The sequence below is a fragment of the Chiroxiphia lanceolata genome, chromosome 17 (genome assembly GCF_009829145.1).
Source record: "Chiroxiphia lanceolata isolate bChiLan1 chromosome 17, bChiLan1.pri, whole genome shotgun sequence".
In the NCBI taxonomy this organism is placed as follows: Eukaryota; Metazoa; Chordata; class Aves; order Passeriformes; family Pipridae; genus Chiroxiphia; species Chiroxiphia lanceolata.
Genome location: NC_045653.1, coordinates 1,052,491 through 1,071,914, shown reverse-complemented (window position 1 = coordinate 1,071,914; position 19,424 = coordinate 1,052,491). Strand labels below are relative to the sequence as shown.

The window sequence follows — 19,424 nt, the reverse complement described above, 5'->3', positions numbered from 1 at the left end:
TCAGTTGCTAGACCATGGCACTAAGTGCCACGTCCAGCCTCATCTTAAAAACCTCCAGGGATGGAGAATCCACCACTTCCCTGGGCAGCCCATTCCAATGGCTGATTACTGATTACCCATCTGAGTGAACCCAGCAGCCCCAGCCAGTCCAGCACTTTATCTTATTTCCTGTTGCAACAAAGAGCTCCCCACAGTGAGAAACCTTGCCCGCACGTCGGCACTCGCAGGAGTATCTGGGCAGTAGTTTGACCTGTTTAACACAGGCTTTCATAGAACATTTTCTGATATGATTGGCTCCTTCACTACAAGAGTGCACAGAGCTGCTCCTACTCCTGCCCCCCTTCGCAGCCATGGGGGTTGTGGTGCTGGAGGCAGGAGGAGATGACAGGCAAGCTGGACACAAGGTGACAGCCCAACAGTGCCATACTCACCATGCAAGACGAGCAGAGCAGGTTTGGTGACAGTAACCAGTGGATGGGCCTGGCACAAGTTTCACCGGAATGTAGCTCAGGTGAGGTCAAGGGTGAGGACCTGAGCTCAAATGCACATCTGCCTGGGCATTAAACATCTCTCAGCCTGGGACAAGCGGGCAGGGCAGCAGCAGTGCAATCCCGAGCTTTCCACAGCTGTAGCATCACTGGTTCTTCCACACCTCCAGATGAAAAAGATCCCTCATTCCAGGTCCTCTACCTGCTATTTTCTGACGTGGAGTGTGTGCCCAAGAACGAACATCCATCAGCTAAGCAGCTTCCCAAAAGGGTGTACAACTCGAAATACAGCTTCTTCTACTTGGGAGCAGCATGTGAAGAACAATTCCAGCATGATTTCAGGGAGCTGGCTCCTCTTCCAGTTCTGCAGTGACAGTTGTAGGAAAAAGCCGTCGGCCCAGAACAGGCAGCAAGGGGATACCTTGGCCTGGAAACATTAATCATACTTAACTCATCTTACAGGGATCTGGTGTTCACAGCCTCACAATTCATGAAGGCTGTTTCTTCTTGTAGGCAATATGGTTTTTTTATTAGCAAAAGAGCTAGGGCCCTCTGCTCTCCGAGACAGTGAAATGTCTTTGCCACGCTCTCAGAGGCTGTTGAGTCACTTCATATTCACCTCCTGCTGCCCCTTTTGGTGTATTGATAACAGGCATTGTGACTGGTGGGCTTGATCTCCCATGTACATGTCACAGAGTGACCCACTTGTATTTGTGGAGGAGAACCTCCTTGTGCTATTGCACCAGGTACCAATAGCAGAAGTTTTCCTCGGCCCGTGACTGCTTGAACTGTGAAAGTCTCTGAAAAAGTCACTGCGAAGTTCCCACAAAAGAGGCTTTTCCCTTAGCTGCTTCATTGTTCCCCTTTGGGATTTCTCTCCCCCTCCACGAGTGACTGGTGTTGACAGTGCTCATGTTCACTGGCACTCCCTGGCTCTTCTGAAGAGGTGGACTCTGGTCTGGCAGCTTCACTCCTGTGTGCAAGTCACAGTCTCAGAGCTGTCTGTCGTGCCTGGTAATTGAACCACCCTTCACCCAGCTTTCCTGTCCAGCAGTGGGGATCTCTGCTCCCAGGAGTGTCCTTGATGTCAGCAGGTGTGTGGCCCTACTCCAGTGGAGAGGTTCTGACTTCATGCTGGTTTCCTTGCTCTGCATTTTGATGCCCTGCTGCTGCGTGACTTCATGCAGGTCAGCACTGAGCTGCCAGCCCATGAGTCGGACTGACCTGGGATGTCATCTCAGTGTGTCCTCTGCATCCTTGAGTGCCTCCATCTAACCTTCTTTGGCCTCAAGAGAGACGAGATCTCAGTGCAGAATAACATCCCAAGAGTTTGAGCTGCAGCAACCAAACAATGATGTTCAGGTTCTCCAGCGAGGCTGCCAAAGGTGTTGGTGGAAAACAGCCTACCTGTTATCATTAACCCCTGAAATATGCAAAATAAAATGGGAAAATTGCAGAAAAAAAATACTACTTGTCTGACCTCTCTTGCAGCTAACTTTACACTTACTGTGTCAGGTCCCTCACTTTGGGGATTCCCTGAAGCTGGGGCCCCTGCAATCTCCCATGTCCCCAGCTTTTACTTTCAGCCTGTCCAAAGTCTCTTTCTAGCACAGTGATGTCAATCAGGCTGTTAAAATTTTTATACACCAGGTCTGTAGCTGCAGAAGCCCTTGAATAGATGCTGTCAGGCTGCTTATAAGCATTTTCCCAGTATCACTGTTTCCCTGAGGACAGGTATAGCCTGTATTGGCAAAGGCGAGTAATCTCTGCACCTCCACAAGGAGAGCTGCCAATTTGACCACAGTAGAGCCAGACCAGCACATTTTTGTTTCCAACGCAGACCTGGTTTAACTTACCCCTTCATTTCCTGCCAGCCTGTGCCTCAGTCCCTGAGCTTTGCAGCCCCACAGAACTCAGCCTCCCCTGCCTGCTGTCCCGCAGCACCTCGGGCATGTCCAGCAGCTTCCCAGCCCCCGCTGGCCCCGCTCAGGGTCCCCCCGTAAGCAAGTGCAGCTGTGAGACCAGCCCCGAGCGCAGCGGCCATGATCTCACTGTCTCTCTATTTGTTATTTAAAAGTGCAGTGGGACTTTCACGGGAATGTCTTCAGATTAAGTTACCCTCAAGTTTTCAGAAGTGCCAAAATGCCATGTGCAAACAAGCGCAGTGTCGCTCTGTGCGGGAGCCCGGCCATTGGCTTGCCCAGGGTCATTAATAAGCCGAACAGACTAATTTCTGACTGTAGCGGACATTTGCTGCATGGTGTGAAATGGGCCAAAAATCACTCTGTTAGTGGCAAAATCCACCAAATATCTGTCAAGTCTTGCCCCCAGTTAGAGGGTCTAAGGCATCTGGGCAGCTCAAACCCCAGGATTTGACTCTGTATGGGTTTGTTCCTATTCTAGAAGCATAGGAGCTTGGGAGCAGTGCCACATTGCAGCAGTTACTGAGATAGCAGGGGCTCTGCCATGCCACCGTGCCAAGTGACATTCTCAAAAACGGTGGCTGACAGAAGCTGATCTAGAAGGGCTGACCTTTAGTGCATGGCTTGTTTATTCAGACTCCTCACGCTGGCCGAGGAGCAGGGCTCTGCTTGTTCCTGAGGCCTCTGAACCTACACTGTTTGTACCTTGCCAGTCCATCTGTGCATGTGCTGGGGAAACACTTGGTGTTCCTGCACAGCTCTGGCCAGTCTACTGTGTGCTCAGGACACAGAGGAAGACAGAAATTCCACAATATCTGCCCAGACAAAATTGCTGGGGCAAAAAAGAGAACACTGGGCAACCCCAGAGCATGGCAGCCTTACAACTCGGACTGAGCCAAGGTTTGGTACTCTCCCACCTGAAAGCAGGGACAGCCCAGTATCCAGCATAGGCAAAGACGCTTTCTTCTCTCGATGCTCCAGGCTGGTTCTGCCGCTTTCCATCCGCGCTCTTGGAGGGTGCCGTGAGTACCAGAGGGCAGAGCATGGCCAGTGACGCCCCGTGTGCCTCGGGCGGGGGGAGGCAGCGCCGGGGACCGCGGTTCCCCGATCCAGCAGCGAGCACAGGCTGTTCCTGGGGCCGCCCCAACACCGCTCCCCAGGGCTCCCCGAGGGGGACAGCGTGTGAGCCCCTGACCGCGGGTCTCCTCACACAACGGGTCACGACCGCCGACTGTCGCCATTGACCGGTAGCTCAAATAACATTCGAGCGGCTCCAAAACTGAGCCCCGGCTCCGCTCCCCCTTTCCTTGTTTCCACCCCCCGAGGCTCGGTCGGGCTCCGCCGCCGCCAGGGGCTGCCCTCGAACCGCGGCCCCGCCGCTGCCGCCCGGCCCGCCCGGCCCCGCCCCGGCCCGGCGCGGCGGCCCCCGGCAGAGGGACCCGGGGAGCGGCCGGGGGTCCCGGGCCGGGCCGGGCCGCACCGCCCCCGGGCGGGGCCGGGATCGGGTTTCACATCCTGCCCCGCTCGCTGGCACAGCGGCCATGGCGGAGAGGTGAGTGCGGCCGCGCACCTGTTGAGCGGCGGGAGCGGGCGGGAGGCCCCGCCGCTGCCCGGGCAGGGGCCGGGGGCACCCCCGGATCGGGGGCCGGGGCGGCGCGGGGCCGGGCGAGCCGCGGCCGCACGTGAGAGCCGGCCGGGCCGAACCGAGCCGAGCCGGGCCGAACCGAGCCGAGCCGGGCCGAACCGAGCCGGGCCGAACCGAGCCGAGCCGAGCCGGGCCGAACCGAGCCGAGCCGGGCCGAGCCGGGCCGAACCGAGCCGAGCCGGGCCGAGCCGGGCCGAACCGAGCCGAGCCGGGCCGAACCGAGCCGAGCTGAGCCGGGCCGAACCGAGCCGGGCCGAACCGATCCGGGCCGGGCCGAACCGAGCCGAGCTGCCAAACTCGTGCGGGCGGTGGTCCCGGGCCGCCTTCCGCCGTCCCGGGCTGTCCGCGGGGGAAATTCCCTCCCGCACCGTCCCAGCTCCCGCCGGGACCGGGCTGTTTGCGGGCTCCGAGCACGGGGGTCCGCCCTGAGCTCGGTTGAACTGAGCCGGCCCGGCCCCGGGCCAGAGCCCCCCGTCCTGCCCGCCCCCCCGTGGGTCGGAGCCCCGCCGGTGCCCCCTCACCGCCAGGCACGGGCGGCTCGTCGGGAGCACACCCGGGTTCTATGCCCGGCCCGGGCTCCTGGCGCTGCGCTGGGCGCACACGGGGGTTGTCCCATTGCTTAAAAAGAAGCACTTTTACAGAATGACAGTGAGAACACTGTCGGACGCAGGAGTGGCTGTTGCACTTGGTTTGCTGGAGAGCTGTGACCAGGAGAGGGTTCTCTCGTCACCTGGCAGCGGGTGGGCAGCCAGGATCACCTGTTGGCAGTGAAAATGGAGGGCCAGGTAGCCAGACCAGTTTCCCAGACTGCATCCGGCTTCCGACAAACGCAGGCGGATTTTATGGCTCCTCTGAATAACCCCATTCAAGGAGAATTCCTCCTGGTCTCTCTGCGCCTCGGCTCGTCGGCCAGAAGTGGTTGAATTAAGTTTGGCTCTGCCGGGAGGAAGGTGCAGAGCCTGGAACAGGCACTGTCCTTCCCATCGCCAATGCCAGTTGTTGTTGTGCTGTTTTGCCAGCATTTTTTTTCGTCCTGGATTAAAAGTTCGGCCGATTTAACGTTCCTGCAGCGCGGCTCTCCCCAGGGGCACCAGATTTCAGCTGGCTTCTCACATTCTCATTGTCTGGGGGAGAGGAGGGAGGGCTGTGCTGGCATTTTGCCCGGTGCCTCGGTGACAGTGCAAGGTGTTTGGAATAATTTTTTATTTCTCTTGCATTTGAAGTTGGTTTATTTTCTTCCCCTTCTCTCCTGCATCTTCTCCAGCAGAACATGGTTTGAGTTAGTCTGTAAGGAGCATCTTGGGAAGGGATAGCAAGTCCCCTTGAGGGTGGCTGAAGAATACCAGAATTCATCCAGAGCAAAATGATGAGCACAGCAGCATGCTCTTGCTCTGCCAGCAGCAGCAACTCAGTGTCTGCTTCTGCCTCCCTGCTTGTGACAGCCAGGGGTGCTGTCAAGGTGGGGATCGAGGTGGTGGGTTGCTCATTTCAGGGTGAACTGGGAAACCTGACAAACCATGTAGGTTGGAGGCTATCACTGCACTAGCCAGTGCAGGGCTTCTCACACTGGATTTCAGCATGTTATCCCAGCATATCCCAGCTGGCTGTCTCTGGTGCTTTTTGAGCTTGGTTTTTGCTGGGTTGATGAGACAGCTCTTTCCTATCAGTTGGATGGAGGCTATTTGGAGTGTTGCTGAGATCACAGTGGATTACAGGAATGCAAGTTTTGAAGCCAGGTTTTTGGTCAGATAGTTCACATGCCTTCTGTATTCACAACAGGTTTGCTTAGCTGAAACAGATGTCTTGGCCTTTGCTGGGTTCACATAAGCTACAGTGAGATCTCAGTACACTGGCCTGGTACATTTTGTTACAGAGAATTTTGTGGTCATCCTTGTGATGCAGGAGACTGCTTTCAGCCTGACCCTCGCTGGATCTGCAGTGGAAATCCTTGTGAGAGATGTGCACGTGTAACATGCGGAATGGATCTCACTGAGGCTGCCCTGCTCTAGGGACACAAAAGGCAAACGCCTCCCATTCAACTGATTTACTTGATCTCTAGAAAAACGTAATGTGCTGTGGTGCAAAGATGAAAGGAGAGCCCCAGATTCCTGTAGTGAGCTGCCTAAGGGGTAAGAGTATTGCAGATTTCATTGTATTGGTGTCTGAGCTTTGAGGCTTTTTTTTAATCTATCTTGCTGTTCTTTTGGGGCTGACTTTACAGGATTGGGGCAACTGCCTGCTTGCAACTGGGTAAAGTTTTGTAAACCAGGGAGCAGGGTTTCTTTTAGAGCCACAGAGGAAGAGTTATTAGCATTGTTGAGGTACTGTGGGAAGGACTGTTAGATGCATAGAATAAGCTTTAATGAAATTACTTCTGTAATTAAAGATAACAAAGCATGAACTGCTGTAGGATTCTGAGTTTTGGCCCATGAGAGTGGGTTGTTTTTTTCCCTTGGCAGTGCCATTTAATAAATATTCGTATTTGTGAACCCTTTCTTTGAAGTCATAAAAGAACGTGTCGTATCTATATTTCCTGACAGGTAAATGCTTTAGTAAGAATACTACTTGGTTGCCATTTACCTATAGAGAAGAAAGCTTTTCAGTTTGGCCCTGCTGTTTTAGCAGCATGGTTTTGGCTGTTTAAATTAAACAGCCTTGGGATGTGCGTGGAGGGAGATCTTCCAGCCTGCACGGAAATACTGGGGTTGCTGAAGTCCTGTTAACTGGGTGGGAGGACTGGGAATGGTACTGAGTGTGCTTGTTCAGCAGGAAACCTGCTGGTCTGGCTGGCCATTTTAATTTGATTAATACAAAATGTAAAGGATTTGTGTGCTTTATTGTGATTACAATGAAGACTCTTAATTTTGTTATTGAATCTTGCTTTTTTTGAGTATAAGTTTGTTGTGTTTCGTTAATTCAGATTAATTCAGGCTTTAATTTGCATGAACACTAGTTTCCATGTTTTTTTAGAAGCTTTAAGTTAGGAATGAATGAAAGCTTTGACACTTTATCAGCCTGCCCTGGAGCTGCTGATGGGCTCTGTGTGTCTGAGCTCAGCTGTGGCTTTGCAGCAAAGGGTCTACTGGTTTTGGCAGGGCATCCAAACCTCCTGCTGTTGTGCAGTGCAGAGCCTTCCACATCCTCTGAACTGGGTCTATGTGCCCTGTTCTGGTTTACCCTCTTCTTAACTGGCTTAAATAAGCCCATGAATCAGCATTGTCTCTGTATCTACCTGTGACCACAGGACAAGCCCCTATCCCCCAGCAGGTTGTCCTGCTCTTGTCTTTTCCTGGATGAGTGTTGTGGTAGTTCACTTGGCAGTAAATGAGCTGGTGTAGCAAACGTCCCTATTAGCTCTCTAAAATCAGTGGAGATAAGTGCAGGTGGGAGAGGTTGTCAGCAAGCCTGGTATCTGCCACGCACTCCTGTCATCCCTGCTCCTCTGAACATGCTGCTGGAACTGTTGGTGAGCTTGCCAGGGCAGTTCCCTTGGGATGAAGTGGTTTAGGGGTGAAAGACTGACTGGCTTTAAGTGAAGCCAGGAGTCTGTTGTGCCTTCAGTACCAGTGTTTGACTCTATGCAGATAAAGCCTGGTCCATGGGAAACGCCTTCAGACACACCAGTCTTCTAATGGAAACTAATCAGAAGTTCAAAGGAAAGAAGGAGTGTTTCCTCCTTCCCTGTGGTCTCCTTTCCCAGTGTTTCCATTCCTGTTGTACTACCCAAAAGGCTTTCTCGGTGGATGATGCAATTAGGAGGAGATGCTTGCAAGCTTTCAGCAAATAAATACGTCAGAATTTGAAGTGCTCCATTTAGGCTCCCTCAGTCCTTCCCAGGTGGAGCGCAATTATTTGTGCCTTGTTGTGACATGTATATGCTCATATTTCTTTGAAAAGTCCTCTGGGCAGATTCAAATAGTTCATGAAGTGCCTCTTATTTGTAATAAAAATAAATTCCACATCTCAGGGCAGGCACTGAGATGTGGTGATAGCTAGATTCACAGAGGGTTTCTGAGTTCTGCTGTCATTACTTACACGTTTGGTGTTAGTTCCTGCCTTTGCCAAGGTGCACAGGAAGGCCTTTCCCTTGTAGGAAAGACAGCTTTAATGAGCAAGCAATTTTTTGTGCTTTTTAATAGCTCAATCATGAGTGTCTACTGCAGCAAGCTGTCTGTTTGATGGGTTTTATACTTTTCGTGAGGAAGAGTAGTCTTCTGCTTTGGATAGTTTCTTAAAGCAGTCAGTTCTTGGAGTAGCAGGAAAGTATTAACTAAAGCAGCAACCATGAGGTCCATCTGGCTCGTGCAGCTGGAACAACACACTGTAGGTCAAGAGAAAATTTTTTTGCACTTGGTCTTTGTCTCATGGGAGAATGGAAATACCATTATTTGGGATATATTCTCTCATCCTAATTACTGTTCTGAGGGTTTGAGGTTAGTGCTGTAAGGATTAAGTGCTTTATATTTCTAGTTGAGTGTTGCCCAGTGAATTCCAGTGTTGCTGGTGTCGACCATCTTCCAGCTACTCTCCCAAGCGTTTTTCTTTGTGTGTTGTCAGCTGCCATTTTTTTGGTTATGTAATGCACACAGCCAAAAGAGATTTGGAAAGCTTAAAATGAGAGTGCTGAAGATCCAGATTGTTTGCTTGCAGTGAAGCATGGGAGAGGGAAAAGACTCCATGTTCCCTGGGGGAGTGTTGGTATGGTTTATGTAGCAGCTCAAGGAGACATGGCCTCCCACCACTACACGCTTCAGGCAAAAGAAGGGACTTGGGCTGGATAATATCAGCTTTAGAAAAATTCCCCCTGAAAACAACACCCTGGAAGGCAAAAGAACTGGAGATGCTGAGATAATGTTTTTCAGGCTCTTTTGTCTCTCTGGACTTAAGGTCTTGTATGAAATTCCACTGAAGGCTTTATGCTGCAGAGTGCTGGGGAACTTTGAAATAGAGAGGTTTGAATAAAATGATTCATTGACACCTTCATCAACCACCAGAGGCAAATAGAAGGCTGGTTCTACACAGAGGGTGTATTTTCTTACCCCTCTTGTATTGTGCTTGTGCCCAGCTCCCTGATCCAAGCTCTTGCTTCACTTTGCCTTCCTCAGTGGCCACTGCTCTGACATGGGATGAAGATGATGGGGAGCACCCTGTGCTCCCCAGACTTGCTGTGTGTTCCTGTCTCAGCCTGGAGCAGAGCAGTCCTGGGCCCCTCTAAACCAACCTTTTTCTTAGCTGCAGGGTTTGTACCAAAAAAACCAAAAAAACAGAGTTTCTACCAAAAGCAAACAAGCCAAGCAGGAAGGGTCCCCCCAGACCTGTGCTGGGCTCACTGTGTGACTTTGAGGCTGTGGGATGCTGCCATAAGGCACTTGGCTTTGACAGATGGGGCTGATTCCTACCTGGGCAAACAAGGTTGCTGCTTTTTGGCTGGAAACCTGTTACAGAGGCAGAAAAGACTTAATGTTGTGGGATTTTGTGTCATCGTGCACATCATGAGCTGGTTGCCCAGGGCCAGGTGCTCTGTAGCAGGGATAACCTATTTGTTCTGTAGGTCTGGTTTTTCTATTTGCTTTTGCTCGTGCTTCTGGGGAAAAAATAAACAAAGAGGCTTACTGTCTTCATCAACAGTGATACCAAGAAAAGCCCTGCACAGTACTGCCTGATGAACTGAGACTGAGCTCAGCAAATCCCCTTTGACCACATGGAGTTCAGCTGTCTTGGGTTTTTGACTGTGAAGCAGTGCAATGTATTGTGCATGAGTTTTCAAGTGTAGGAGTAGTCAGTGCTCGGGTTAGAAGGATGAATTGGTGTAAAATATTTTCAGTAACAAAGTCAAGTCAGATAAAGTTATCATGAGAGATTTTACAGCTGAATAATTACATACAGTCCCAGGGGATGCAGTGGGTGAGCTGTGCTGTGTAGTCTGGCCTGGAAAGAAAGGTACTGAGTCTTCCTTGTAAGTGCTTAAACAGTAACCCAAGGTCCACTTTGCTGTAAAACTGCAAATGCCATATTTGGTCCTCTTCTGGTCCGGCACCTGTTTCCTCCTTGTGTCCATTGTAGTTCTTTGATAGTCCTTTGATAGCTACAAGTATCCAGCTGTGTATCAGCCACACGATTTAGCTTTTCTTTGCTCCCCAGCTCCAGTAGTTAGGTTTGGGAGGTTTTTTATTAGACTTTCCAAGCACCTAAGATAAGATGAGAGGAGAAGCTCCAGGTGTTTTCTGAATTCTTGATCATTACCAGTCAGCATCAAGTGAAGCAAAGAGGGATGAAAGGGCTGTGACTGAGGTGCAGAGCCTGGAGTGCAGCCGGCATGAGGAGTGTTTAATGTAGGCCTGAGGACAGATGCTAAGCATGTTGTAATTTGGAGATACATTTTTGTAGCAGTTTATACCCTTGTAATACCATGAATAGTCTGGCTGGGATATGGCTGAGTTGTATCTAATCAGCACAGTAAAATGAGTGTGAAGAAAGTAGGGTTGTGGCAGTTGGGTTGGTGCTGCCCTTGGGCTCTTGTCTGCAGTCCTGAGTAAGTGCACAAATGGTAGAAGAGTGCAGTTTTGGTTTGGAAACTCCTTAGAGAGCTTGCCCCTGAAATAAGCTACTTTAATTTTCATTAAATTAGTTTTAAAATCACCAAAAATGAGGGTGAAAAGCAATTACCATGCTCCTTTCTGTACAGTGGGTTTAGAAGCTGCTTAGGAAATGCCTGGTGAGTAGACTGACAATCCAGTCTAAATTCTCTATGGCTATAATGTGAAATTAGTCTAAAACGGAGGTTTGAGGTTTTGGAGACTGAAGACTCTTCCAGAGCAGAAGTTTGTTTTGGGATGGCAACAAGCACAAAAGATAAGAAAAGCAGTGATGATCTAGAGGTGAAGCTGTGCACTGCCATTCTTTTTTTCTTCTGGCCCTGGATCCCATGACCAGAATGGTCGAGTTCACGCAAGCAAGAGAAAACCATCTGCTCTTACTTAGCAAGCTGAATTAGCTCAGTGCAGGATTTGGGGAGCTCCACTGTCCTTGTGTGACGAGTGTTGGGGATGGGAAAGAGTGGGACAGGGCCAGGGAGGGGATCCCCTCCTTCCAGCAGCAGCACATCATTGAATCCTACACTCTGATTTTAGTGTGGCGTGATCTTATCATCCCATTCCCTCTCCCATCCTCTGTCAGGCCAACTTTGGATGCTGTGCTGCAGGGGGGACTTTGGCCTTGAATTCCAAACCACACTGTGAGAGGGAGCCTGGCAGAGAGGTGCTGTGGACAGAGCTTCCTTTAGTAGGGATGCTTCTTTGGGTTGATCTTGTTCTTGAAACAGGGAGGGATGGATGAGTCAGGCAGAGAGGGCCATGTCAGTGATTTCAGCCTCTCTGACTCCCCATAACTCTTCCCCAGCGAGGCAACCTCCTGGGGTGCGATGGCAGCACGGCAGCAGCCACCCAGCGCTGCCTCTGAACCACTGAACACTTGTGTGCTTAAACCTCATTTGGCCGTGGAGGGATGAAATCACTCACTTTTGTCTCTGTTTGGATAAGGAAAGCTGCTGCTGAGCTGTGAGAGCCGTTTGTGAGGGGAAAGCCTTTTGGTAGCCCAGTGTGTGGTGCAAGGTGTGCTCACTGTGAGGTGCTTGCTTCACCTTTGGCTGCTTTGTCCACCCCGCTGTCTCTGGAGCAGGAAGCATAGACTGTAGGTGGAAAAGGGTGAACAGCGTGGTGATCACCAAATGGCTCAAACAACCCAGACTTCAGCTCAAAATGTGAAAATTAGCATCTTCCAGTGGTTGACGTGCTTGTCCCTGCCTGGCCTGGGTGCTTAGGGAGGTGAGCTGAGCTTGGAACATGTTGATTTTGGGCTGCAGCGGAGGCTCTTTGGGGAAGAGCACAGTTTCCTATTCGAGAGTGTCTCCTGATACAACGTACATCTTGTACTCTGGGTGTGAAATAAAATAGCCACTGCAGCTGCTATGAGGGCTCCGTTACCCTGGTCCTGGCAGTGCATGTGGCGCCTGCCCAAAGCGGAGCTGGGCCCCCAGGAATGGCACGGGCAGGCCCTTGGCTCAGGCAGAGGAGGGCACGCAGTTCATTCTTATTGTCCTGCTCAAGCCACTACTATTCACAGCAGTAGCCATTTCTTCAAGCAAATGTGTGGGAGTGGTCAGAGAACAAACAAATTTGTCATGGAGCTGCCAGTGGTGCTGCTTTCTTGCCCTTCATGTCCCAGCTGGACCTGGGTTAAACCCAGAGGTTTCATGGACTGCAGAGGTTTGAGGGACTTTACATGAATTGAAAGTATTCCCCTAAAATTACCATTTGGGGTCTGTTTCCTGCAGTAGGAACTTGTACTGCTTTGCCCATAGTCCTGTAGCTGTAAAGCCTCCTAGTGGTGTGGCTTTTTGCCCTGGGCAAGGCAAATGCTGCCTGTGAGCATAAACAGCTTGAACAGTGAGATGTGTCCATGCGGGAGCTTGGACTGCTCCATGTGTCCTCTGGGAAGCACAGCCTGTCGTCAGGGCAGGCAGTTTGTGGGCCCATGGGCAAAGAGCAATGTCAGTGTGGCTAACTGAGAACTGGGTGCTCTTGGGGGGTGTTCAGCCAGCCCCTCCTTGTCACAGCAGAGCTGTCTGTGCTGCTCGAGGTGCAGGAGAGTATCGGGCTTCGTCTTTCAACTTCACACCTGCTAAGCTGTGACAGCAGATGAGAAGGGGAATGAACAGCTGGGAGATGCAATCCTCATTTTTACTGTGCTTCGGGCAAGAATTGATCCGTGAATTTTTTTATTTTTTAGGTTCAAACCTGTTGCTGACTAAACCTTTTTGGCAGTTTGGTGGCCGCTGGGCCTAGCCTCTTGTCCCTTGCACAGCTCCGGCCAAGGTCCTGCTGGTCCTGACCTTGGCTGCAGCTCGGTGCACTCAGCAGTGCCAAAAAATAAACAAGGGAGAAGGTCCAAGCTGTGGCAGTCCCCTGAAAGGGAGATGTTGCTACAGGGCGCTGCTCTCTTGGAATCTTGCCTGCCCTTTGATGTGGTCCTGTATTCCCCCTGGGAAGGTGGAGCCTTGACCCCTCTGCCTTTCATCTGGTGGGTGCCTCAGGAGGTGCTTTGGTTGTATAACATGTTTCCAGCTGGAAACACATCTTAGTTTGGGCATCTGGAAACTGGGAATGTGCAGTTACCTGTGAAACTCAGTACATATGTGCCCAGGAACAGTCATGGTAACTCTGAGCGTGGGGTTATGATGGGTTCTTTATGACTGGCAGCATAAAAATAAAGTTAAGGAGACTTGTCTGCCCTGCCACAGAGCTGGTGTTTACTCCTGAGTCTGCTAAAAGAGGGCTGTCTGTTGTCATGTTAGAGCCTTGAGATCTGTCTCTCTGCTAAAGAGTAGCTGATAGGAACAGAGGTGGCATGGAAGTTAGTTGGTCATGACAATAGCAACTCAGAAGGAATGCATGCCTCCACCAAGAACAGATCAGACTTTTTTTTCCCCTCCTTTTAAACAAAGACAAAAATCAAAAGGAAATGTGCAGGGAAAGGAAGGTTGATGGAATGAGAGAGAGGTTGACCAAAAAGGGGAAGCTGTATCCAAACAAGAAGACCAAAAAACGTATATATTTCAATAGATTAAAATCAAAATAAGGCAGGCCAGAGTAAGACTTCTGAAGAGTGAATTTGCCAGCTATGATTAACTTTCAAATGCAACAGAAGTCTTTTGGAAACTGGCAGCAGAAGAGATCGAGGTGTGAAAGGCACAGAAGATAAAGCCATCACAAAAAAATCTAAACCATGTTTTGACCAACTTGACTCCTGTGGAGGAGCTTTGTAAACTACAATCTTGCTGCAGAAGAGCTGTCTGAGAAGTTCTTGCATTGAGCCTCAGTAGAAATAGCTTTAGAGCAAACAGAGGAACTGATAAGAAACTGAAAGGACCAGATAGTGCTTAGTCAAGAGTGCCCTAGGATCTTAAATCTGAAATTGCTGAGATACTTTCATGTGTATCCTGCTGTTAAAGTGCCCTTGGTATCACAGAAAGTGGTGGTGCCAAACGCAGTGGCATTTTTAAAAGTGGGGAATCTTGAGGAAATCGGGGAAGTGACAACAGGTGACTCAGTGTCTGTCCGGGTGCACTGCTAGGGAAGGGCTGTGGAGGGGATTCAGGGCTCCATGGACTGTTGGGTCTGACCTCTGTGTCCAGGCCTCTGCAATGAAGAACAAGGTCACTAAAGGCATTGCCAGGCACAGCTGCTTGGAGCAGAGTTAGCAGTAATGTAAAGGCAAGCCCTGCCTCACAGACCTGCTGGAGGTTGGTGAGCAGGGCCAGTAGGCTTCATGTATCTTTGTTTTCAAACAAAAGTTCTCTGCCAAAGGCTTTTAAGAGACAAAGTCACCGTGAGCATGGAAGCAAAGTCTTGTTCTGGACTGAGAGCTGGTGAAAGCGTAGACTGCAAAGGGTAGGGCTTCCTGGTTGTTTTTAAGCCTGGATAAGAATCAGCAGTGAGGCCCAAGAGACTGGTGCTGGGACTGGTTTGCATCCTGTGGGTGCCCTCAGGCATCGAGGGGTGCAGTGAAATTCCCAGGTTTACAGATGATCCTCAGCTCCTGCATGTGGCTGGATACCTCACCAAAGGTGAGGAAATCCAGAAGGACCTCACAGAACCAGGCAAATGGACCAATATGTGACAGATAAGCTTCAGTGTGGGAAAATGTGGTGAAGCCACAGAGGAAAAATGATCTGTACTGGGCCTGTTTGATGCTCAACCTGGAACTAGTGGTTACAGCTCAGCAAGGAGCTCAGAGTCGTCATTGATGGTTCTCTGAAATCATCAGTTCTGTCTCTGGTGTTGGTCAAAGAAGCTAGTCAATTCTGGGAGTCAATAACAAAGCAGAGGGTCAAAGCATTTTGACCCTCTCTAACACCTTGTTCGTGTCTCAGAGGCTGAGTGCAGTTCTGATTTCTGCATCATGAGAAGGACAGTGGGGTTGGAGAGACTGCAGTGAAGACAATTAAAATTACTAAGGGACAGAGCAGCTGCCTTATGAGGAAAGAGCATAAAAGTTGTGACTCCTCGGTTTGCAAAAGTCTGACATAGCATATGATCAAGGTATGCAAAGTCATGAAGGTGATAGAATCTTAGAATGGTTTAGGTTGGAAGGGACCTTAAAGATCATCTTGTTCCAAACCCTTGCCAAGGGCAGGGACACCTTCCACTAGACCAGGTTACTCAGAGCTCTATCCAGCTTGGCCTTGAACACTTCCAGGACAGGGGCAGCCACAGCTTCTTTGGGCAACTTGTGCTAGAGCCTCACCACCCTCACAGGCAAAGAACTTCCTCCTAAAATCTAATCTAAACCTACTCTCTTTCAGTTTGAATCCATTCCTCCTTGTCCTGTTACTACATCTCTTGTAAAATGTCCCTCTCCATCTTTCTTGTAAATCTTCTTCAGGTACAGGAAAGCCACAATTATGTCACCCCAAAGCCTTCTCTTCTCCAGGCTGAACAAACCCAACTCTCTCAGCCTTTCCTCACAGCAGAGCTGCTCCGTCCCTCTGATCACCCTGGTGCCTCCTCTGGAGTTGCTCCAACAGCTCCATGTCCTTCCTGTGGTGAAAGCAGCACAGCAGGGGGAGGTCTCACCAGAGCAGAGTAGAGGTGCAGAATCCCCCTCTCTCCCTGCTGCCCAGACTGCTGGAGATGAGCCCAGTGCCCATGGCCAGGGCATGTCCAGCCTCTCACCCACCAGCACCCCCAAGTCCTCCCCAGGCCTGCTCTCAGTCAGTTCATCCCCCAGCCTGGATTGGTACCAGGGCTGACCCAGGTGCAGCCCCAGCACTTTGTTAAACCTCATGAGATTCCCATGGGCAACTTGTTGAGCTTGTCCAGGTCCCTCTGGGTGGCCCTGTCCTTCAGGTGTGTAACCTGCACCCTCAGCTTGGTGTCACCTGCAAATTTGCTGAGGGTGCACTTGATCCCTTCATCTGTGTCATTAATGAAGATATTAAACAACACTGATCCCAATACAGACCGTGAGGGACACCACTGGTTGATGATGCCCACATCCCTCTGGAAGTGACCGTCCAACCACTTTCTTATTCAACAGTCTACTCATCAAATCCATCACTCTCCAGTTTGGAGTGAGAAGGATGTTGTGGGGGTCTGTGTCCAAGGCTTTACAGAAGTCCAGATAAATGATATCTGTCATTTAGTGACAGTGACCCTTCCCTTGTCCACTGCTGGAGTTTCCCCCTCATAGAAAGCCACTGGGTTGGTCAGGCAGGATTCACCCTTGGTGAAGCTGTGCTGGCTGTCCCAAATCACCTCCCTGTCCTCCACGTGCCTCAGCAGAGCTTCTGGGAGGCTCCGTTCATGATGTTCTGAGGCACAAAGGTGAGGCTGACAGGGCAGTTCCCAGGGTCCTCCTTTCCACCCTTTTAAAAGATGGGTACAACGTTTCCCCTTTTTATGATTAGGTTGAATTTTTTTCTACCGGGTCTTGTGGCCCTAGAACGGTATTGATGAAACCTAAAGGAGATTGGTTTAGAGCAGGTAGGGGGAAGGCCGTTTATTTTACACAATGTGTGATGAACTTCTGAATTCATTGTTCTTGGGGGTTTTGAATGCAAAAGGCACCAGCAGGTTGAAAAAGTGTTTGGGTAAACTTATGGGCAGCCAGTCTGAAACAGTTATTAGGAAGAACAGCCAGTGGTGTGCCTTTAGCATCTGTAATACATGTGTGGATTCTGGAGGAATGAGGGCGAATATGGAGAAAGGGCATGACTGGGCTCACATGCTCTGCCTAGCAAACCTCTCCTCGTGTCTCCCTTGTAGACAGAATGTGGAGGGACAGTTGGATTCACCAAAGATATGTGTCTTACATTTTTGAAAGTTTCCAGAAACCAACATTAAGTGGGAATGTATATAGGTGTGAAATGCTGGAGAAGAGCCAGTATGGCTTTTGTAGACCAAAACTGAGCCACGTGACTCCAGTGGTGTTTGGAAGATGTTTGCAAGCACATGGCAGGGGTGACGAGTGGAGTGGTCTAGTGAACCTCTCTGAAAGGTTTCAGCATGGGGTGTCAAGGAAAAGTGCATCCTGGGATGTGTGGGTGAATAAACAGTTAATGAAGATAAGGAGTAGATTGTTAGACTTCACAGTGGAGGGAAGTCCTGGGGGAGCCAGGCTGGGATCTCTGCTGCTTGCAGTGTTTGTACCTGACCTAGAAGTGGGAATAAAAGCAATGGCTGGGGAAGTGCGTGCGGTGTCCATGAGTGCAGTGATGTACTCTGAGCAAACGAGGGAAGAAATTCTGAGCACTGAAATTCAGGAATGAATTGAGGGTAGCAGGTGTTTCTGGAAAGTATCAGCTGGTGCTTGGCAGCGCTGCAGGAAGGGAATAGAGGAGGCTGGGAACAGCCAAGAGGGGAGCAAAGGACAGAATGAGAGTGTCATGACACCATTGTGGTCTGCTGCCACATGGGATATTGAATGTCAGGTCTTCCCATCTTGGAAGAGTCCTTACTTTAAGTGCCTGTGCAGATTTTTGCTCTTGTTTTTTTAATCTGTGGCAAATACTGTGTACTGGAGGCAGACAAAGACTGTCTAGGTGGACATCAGATAAAAAGTGAAGTTGAATGTGGTCCAGATCTCTGCCCCAGTCCATCAGCCCTGCCATTGCTGAAGGACAGGGAGAGTGCTGCCTGCTTTGCTGTCTTCCTGAATCTGCCCTTTTCTTGCTGTCTTCCTTGCCACTGCTGAAAGTGAAAAGCTCAGTTTTGGACTAAATGCAAGCTAACAAATGCTTGGGGTTTTGGTGAAAGAAAACAAAAGCAACTTGTTATGGGCACCAAATCAAAAAGTGAATTGTTCTCACCCCAGTGTTCACTGTTACCATGTATAGCAATTACTGCCATGGCAACAGATATTTTCATGATCCAGCCAAGATCTTCCAGGGCTGCAACATAACTTCTGATACTTGCTCATTGTGATGCTATTAATAACTGTTTCCCCCCATCGTAGCCAGGAAATTTCTTCTTCCTCGTGCACCAAGTGCAAGGATAAGCTCCTTTAAGATCAATTGTGGGGAGAAGTGACACTGCGGATTTCCTGGATTTTTTTTGTTTGGGAGATCCTGTCTAGTGCTGCCAGCTCTGCAGCCACCTCCTGAGCTGAGCTGTCTCTCATGTGCTATTTATAAGAAAACCCAGTCTGAATTTTTTTTTTATCCCTTTTTTTTTACTCCCCCCTTCCCTTAAACCAGGACAAACAGATGACACATATTCAGTGTTCCAGCTACGCGCAGAAGCTTAAGTGTTGATTTCAGGCTGACTTGGTCAAGGGGAGAACCTGGTACAAACTGAACATGATCTGGGCCAGGCTCTGATCTGCCTGATTTCTTTAGTTATCTCCTGGTTATTTAAGCAAGATAAACCCTGTGTATTTAAAATGGCAGTTCAACTGTTCTTGGCAGCAGTTGAATTTAGCTGTGTTTGAAATCCCCAAGTGCACATCCACCTTTTCCCAGCTGCGTTAGAATCTCCTTTGAGTTGGAACTGTCAAAAATACCATTGCCAGATCTTTTGGTACCCATTAAGGAGCTGTAGAAGAGGTGAGACCTGGGCTTTTACTCAGGCTGGTGGTTCCACTTGAGCCTGAACATCTGTGAAGGAGTGCACTCACTGGGTGAGGATCAGGGTGATGAGTCTGTCCCCAGCTCTGTTTCTGGTCCTACACAACTCACAGCTGCAGTTGTCCACTTTCATCCCTCCAGAGGAAGGAGTTGTTTTGCCAGGCCAGTCTTCTCTCCTTCGGGGAGTTCACTTTTCTTCTATAGAGGTGTAGCTATTAACTGTAAAACCCTCCTTCCCTCCCTTTCCTCACCAATTTGAAAGTCTTCTTGGCACTCTCAAAACTTGCAGCTGCTGATGTCACTGTCTTTGACATCACACTTCCCCAGATCTCCCTGACCTGCTGGATTGATAGCCTACTGTCATTAACTGAGAGAAAAAGATTTACTGAGAACATGGAATTCTTTATGCTACCAAACTCCTTGGAGAGGCTGAAGAAATGAGCATATACCCTGCAAAAGGTTGGTCCAGGGCAAGAAGCAATTGTGATGCCCCCAAGGAGTGGCTGCATCCTTCTTTCATTGCTGCTCTCCCCATTTCTCAGGAGGGTCTGTTGGCAGTGATATCTCTGGAGGTGCTGCCAAGGGCCGTGTCTGCCTCAGGAGGCAGCACGTGCCATGTGGGACCGTACCAGCTCCTGCAGCCCAGCTGGTTTTTCTCCTGAACATCCCCAAGAAACAACTGAGACCCCTTTTTAAGAGCCTTTGGTGACTGAGACAGTTATTCACCACTAACTGGCTTCTTGGTG

At 50.0% G+C, this 19,424-nt stretch overlaps 1 protein-coding gene across 1 annotated transcript in view; it reads left to right on the top strand.

Moving 5' to 3' along the window:
• The first annotated feature begins 3,864 nt into the window (after positions 1–3,864).
• The window catches only part of LOC116795337 (rho GTPase-activating protein 39-like), a 56,611-nt gene continuing 41,051 nt past the window's right edge, over positions 3,865–19,424 (top strand). Inside the window, exon 1 of the mRNA XM_032704986.1 lies at positions 3,865–3,962. Coding sequence (XP_032560877.1) covers positions 3,952–3,962 — 11 coding nt within the window. The 5' untranslated portion in view covers positions 3,865–3,951. The remainder of the gene's footprint in view (positions 3,963–19,424) is intronic.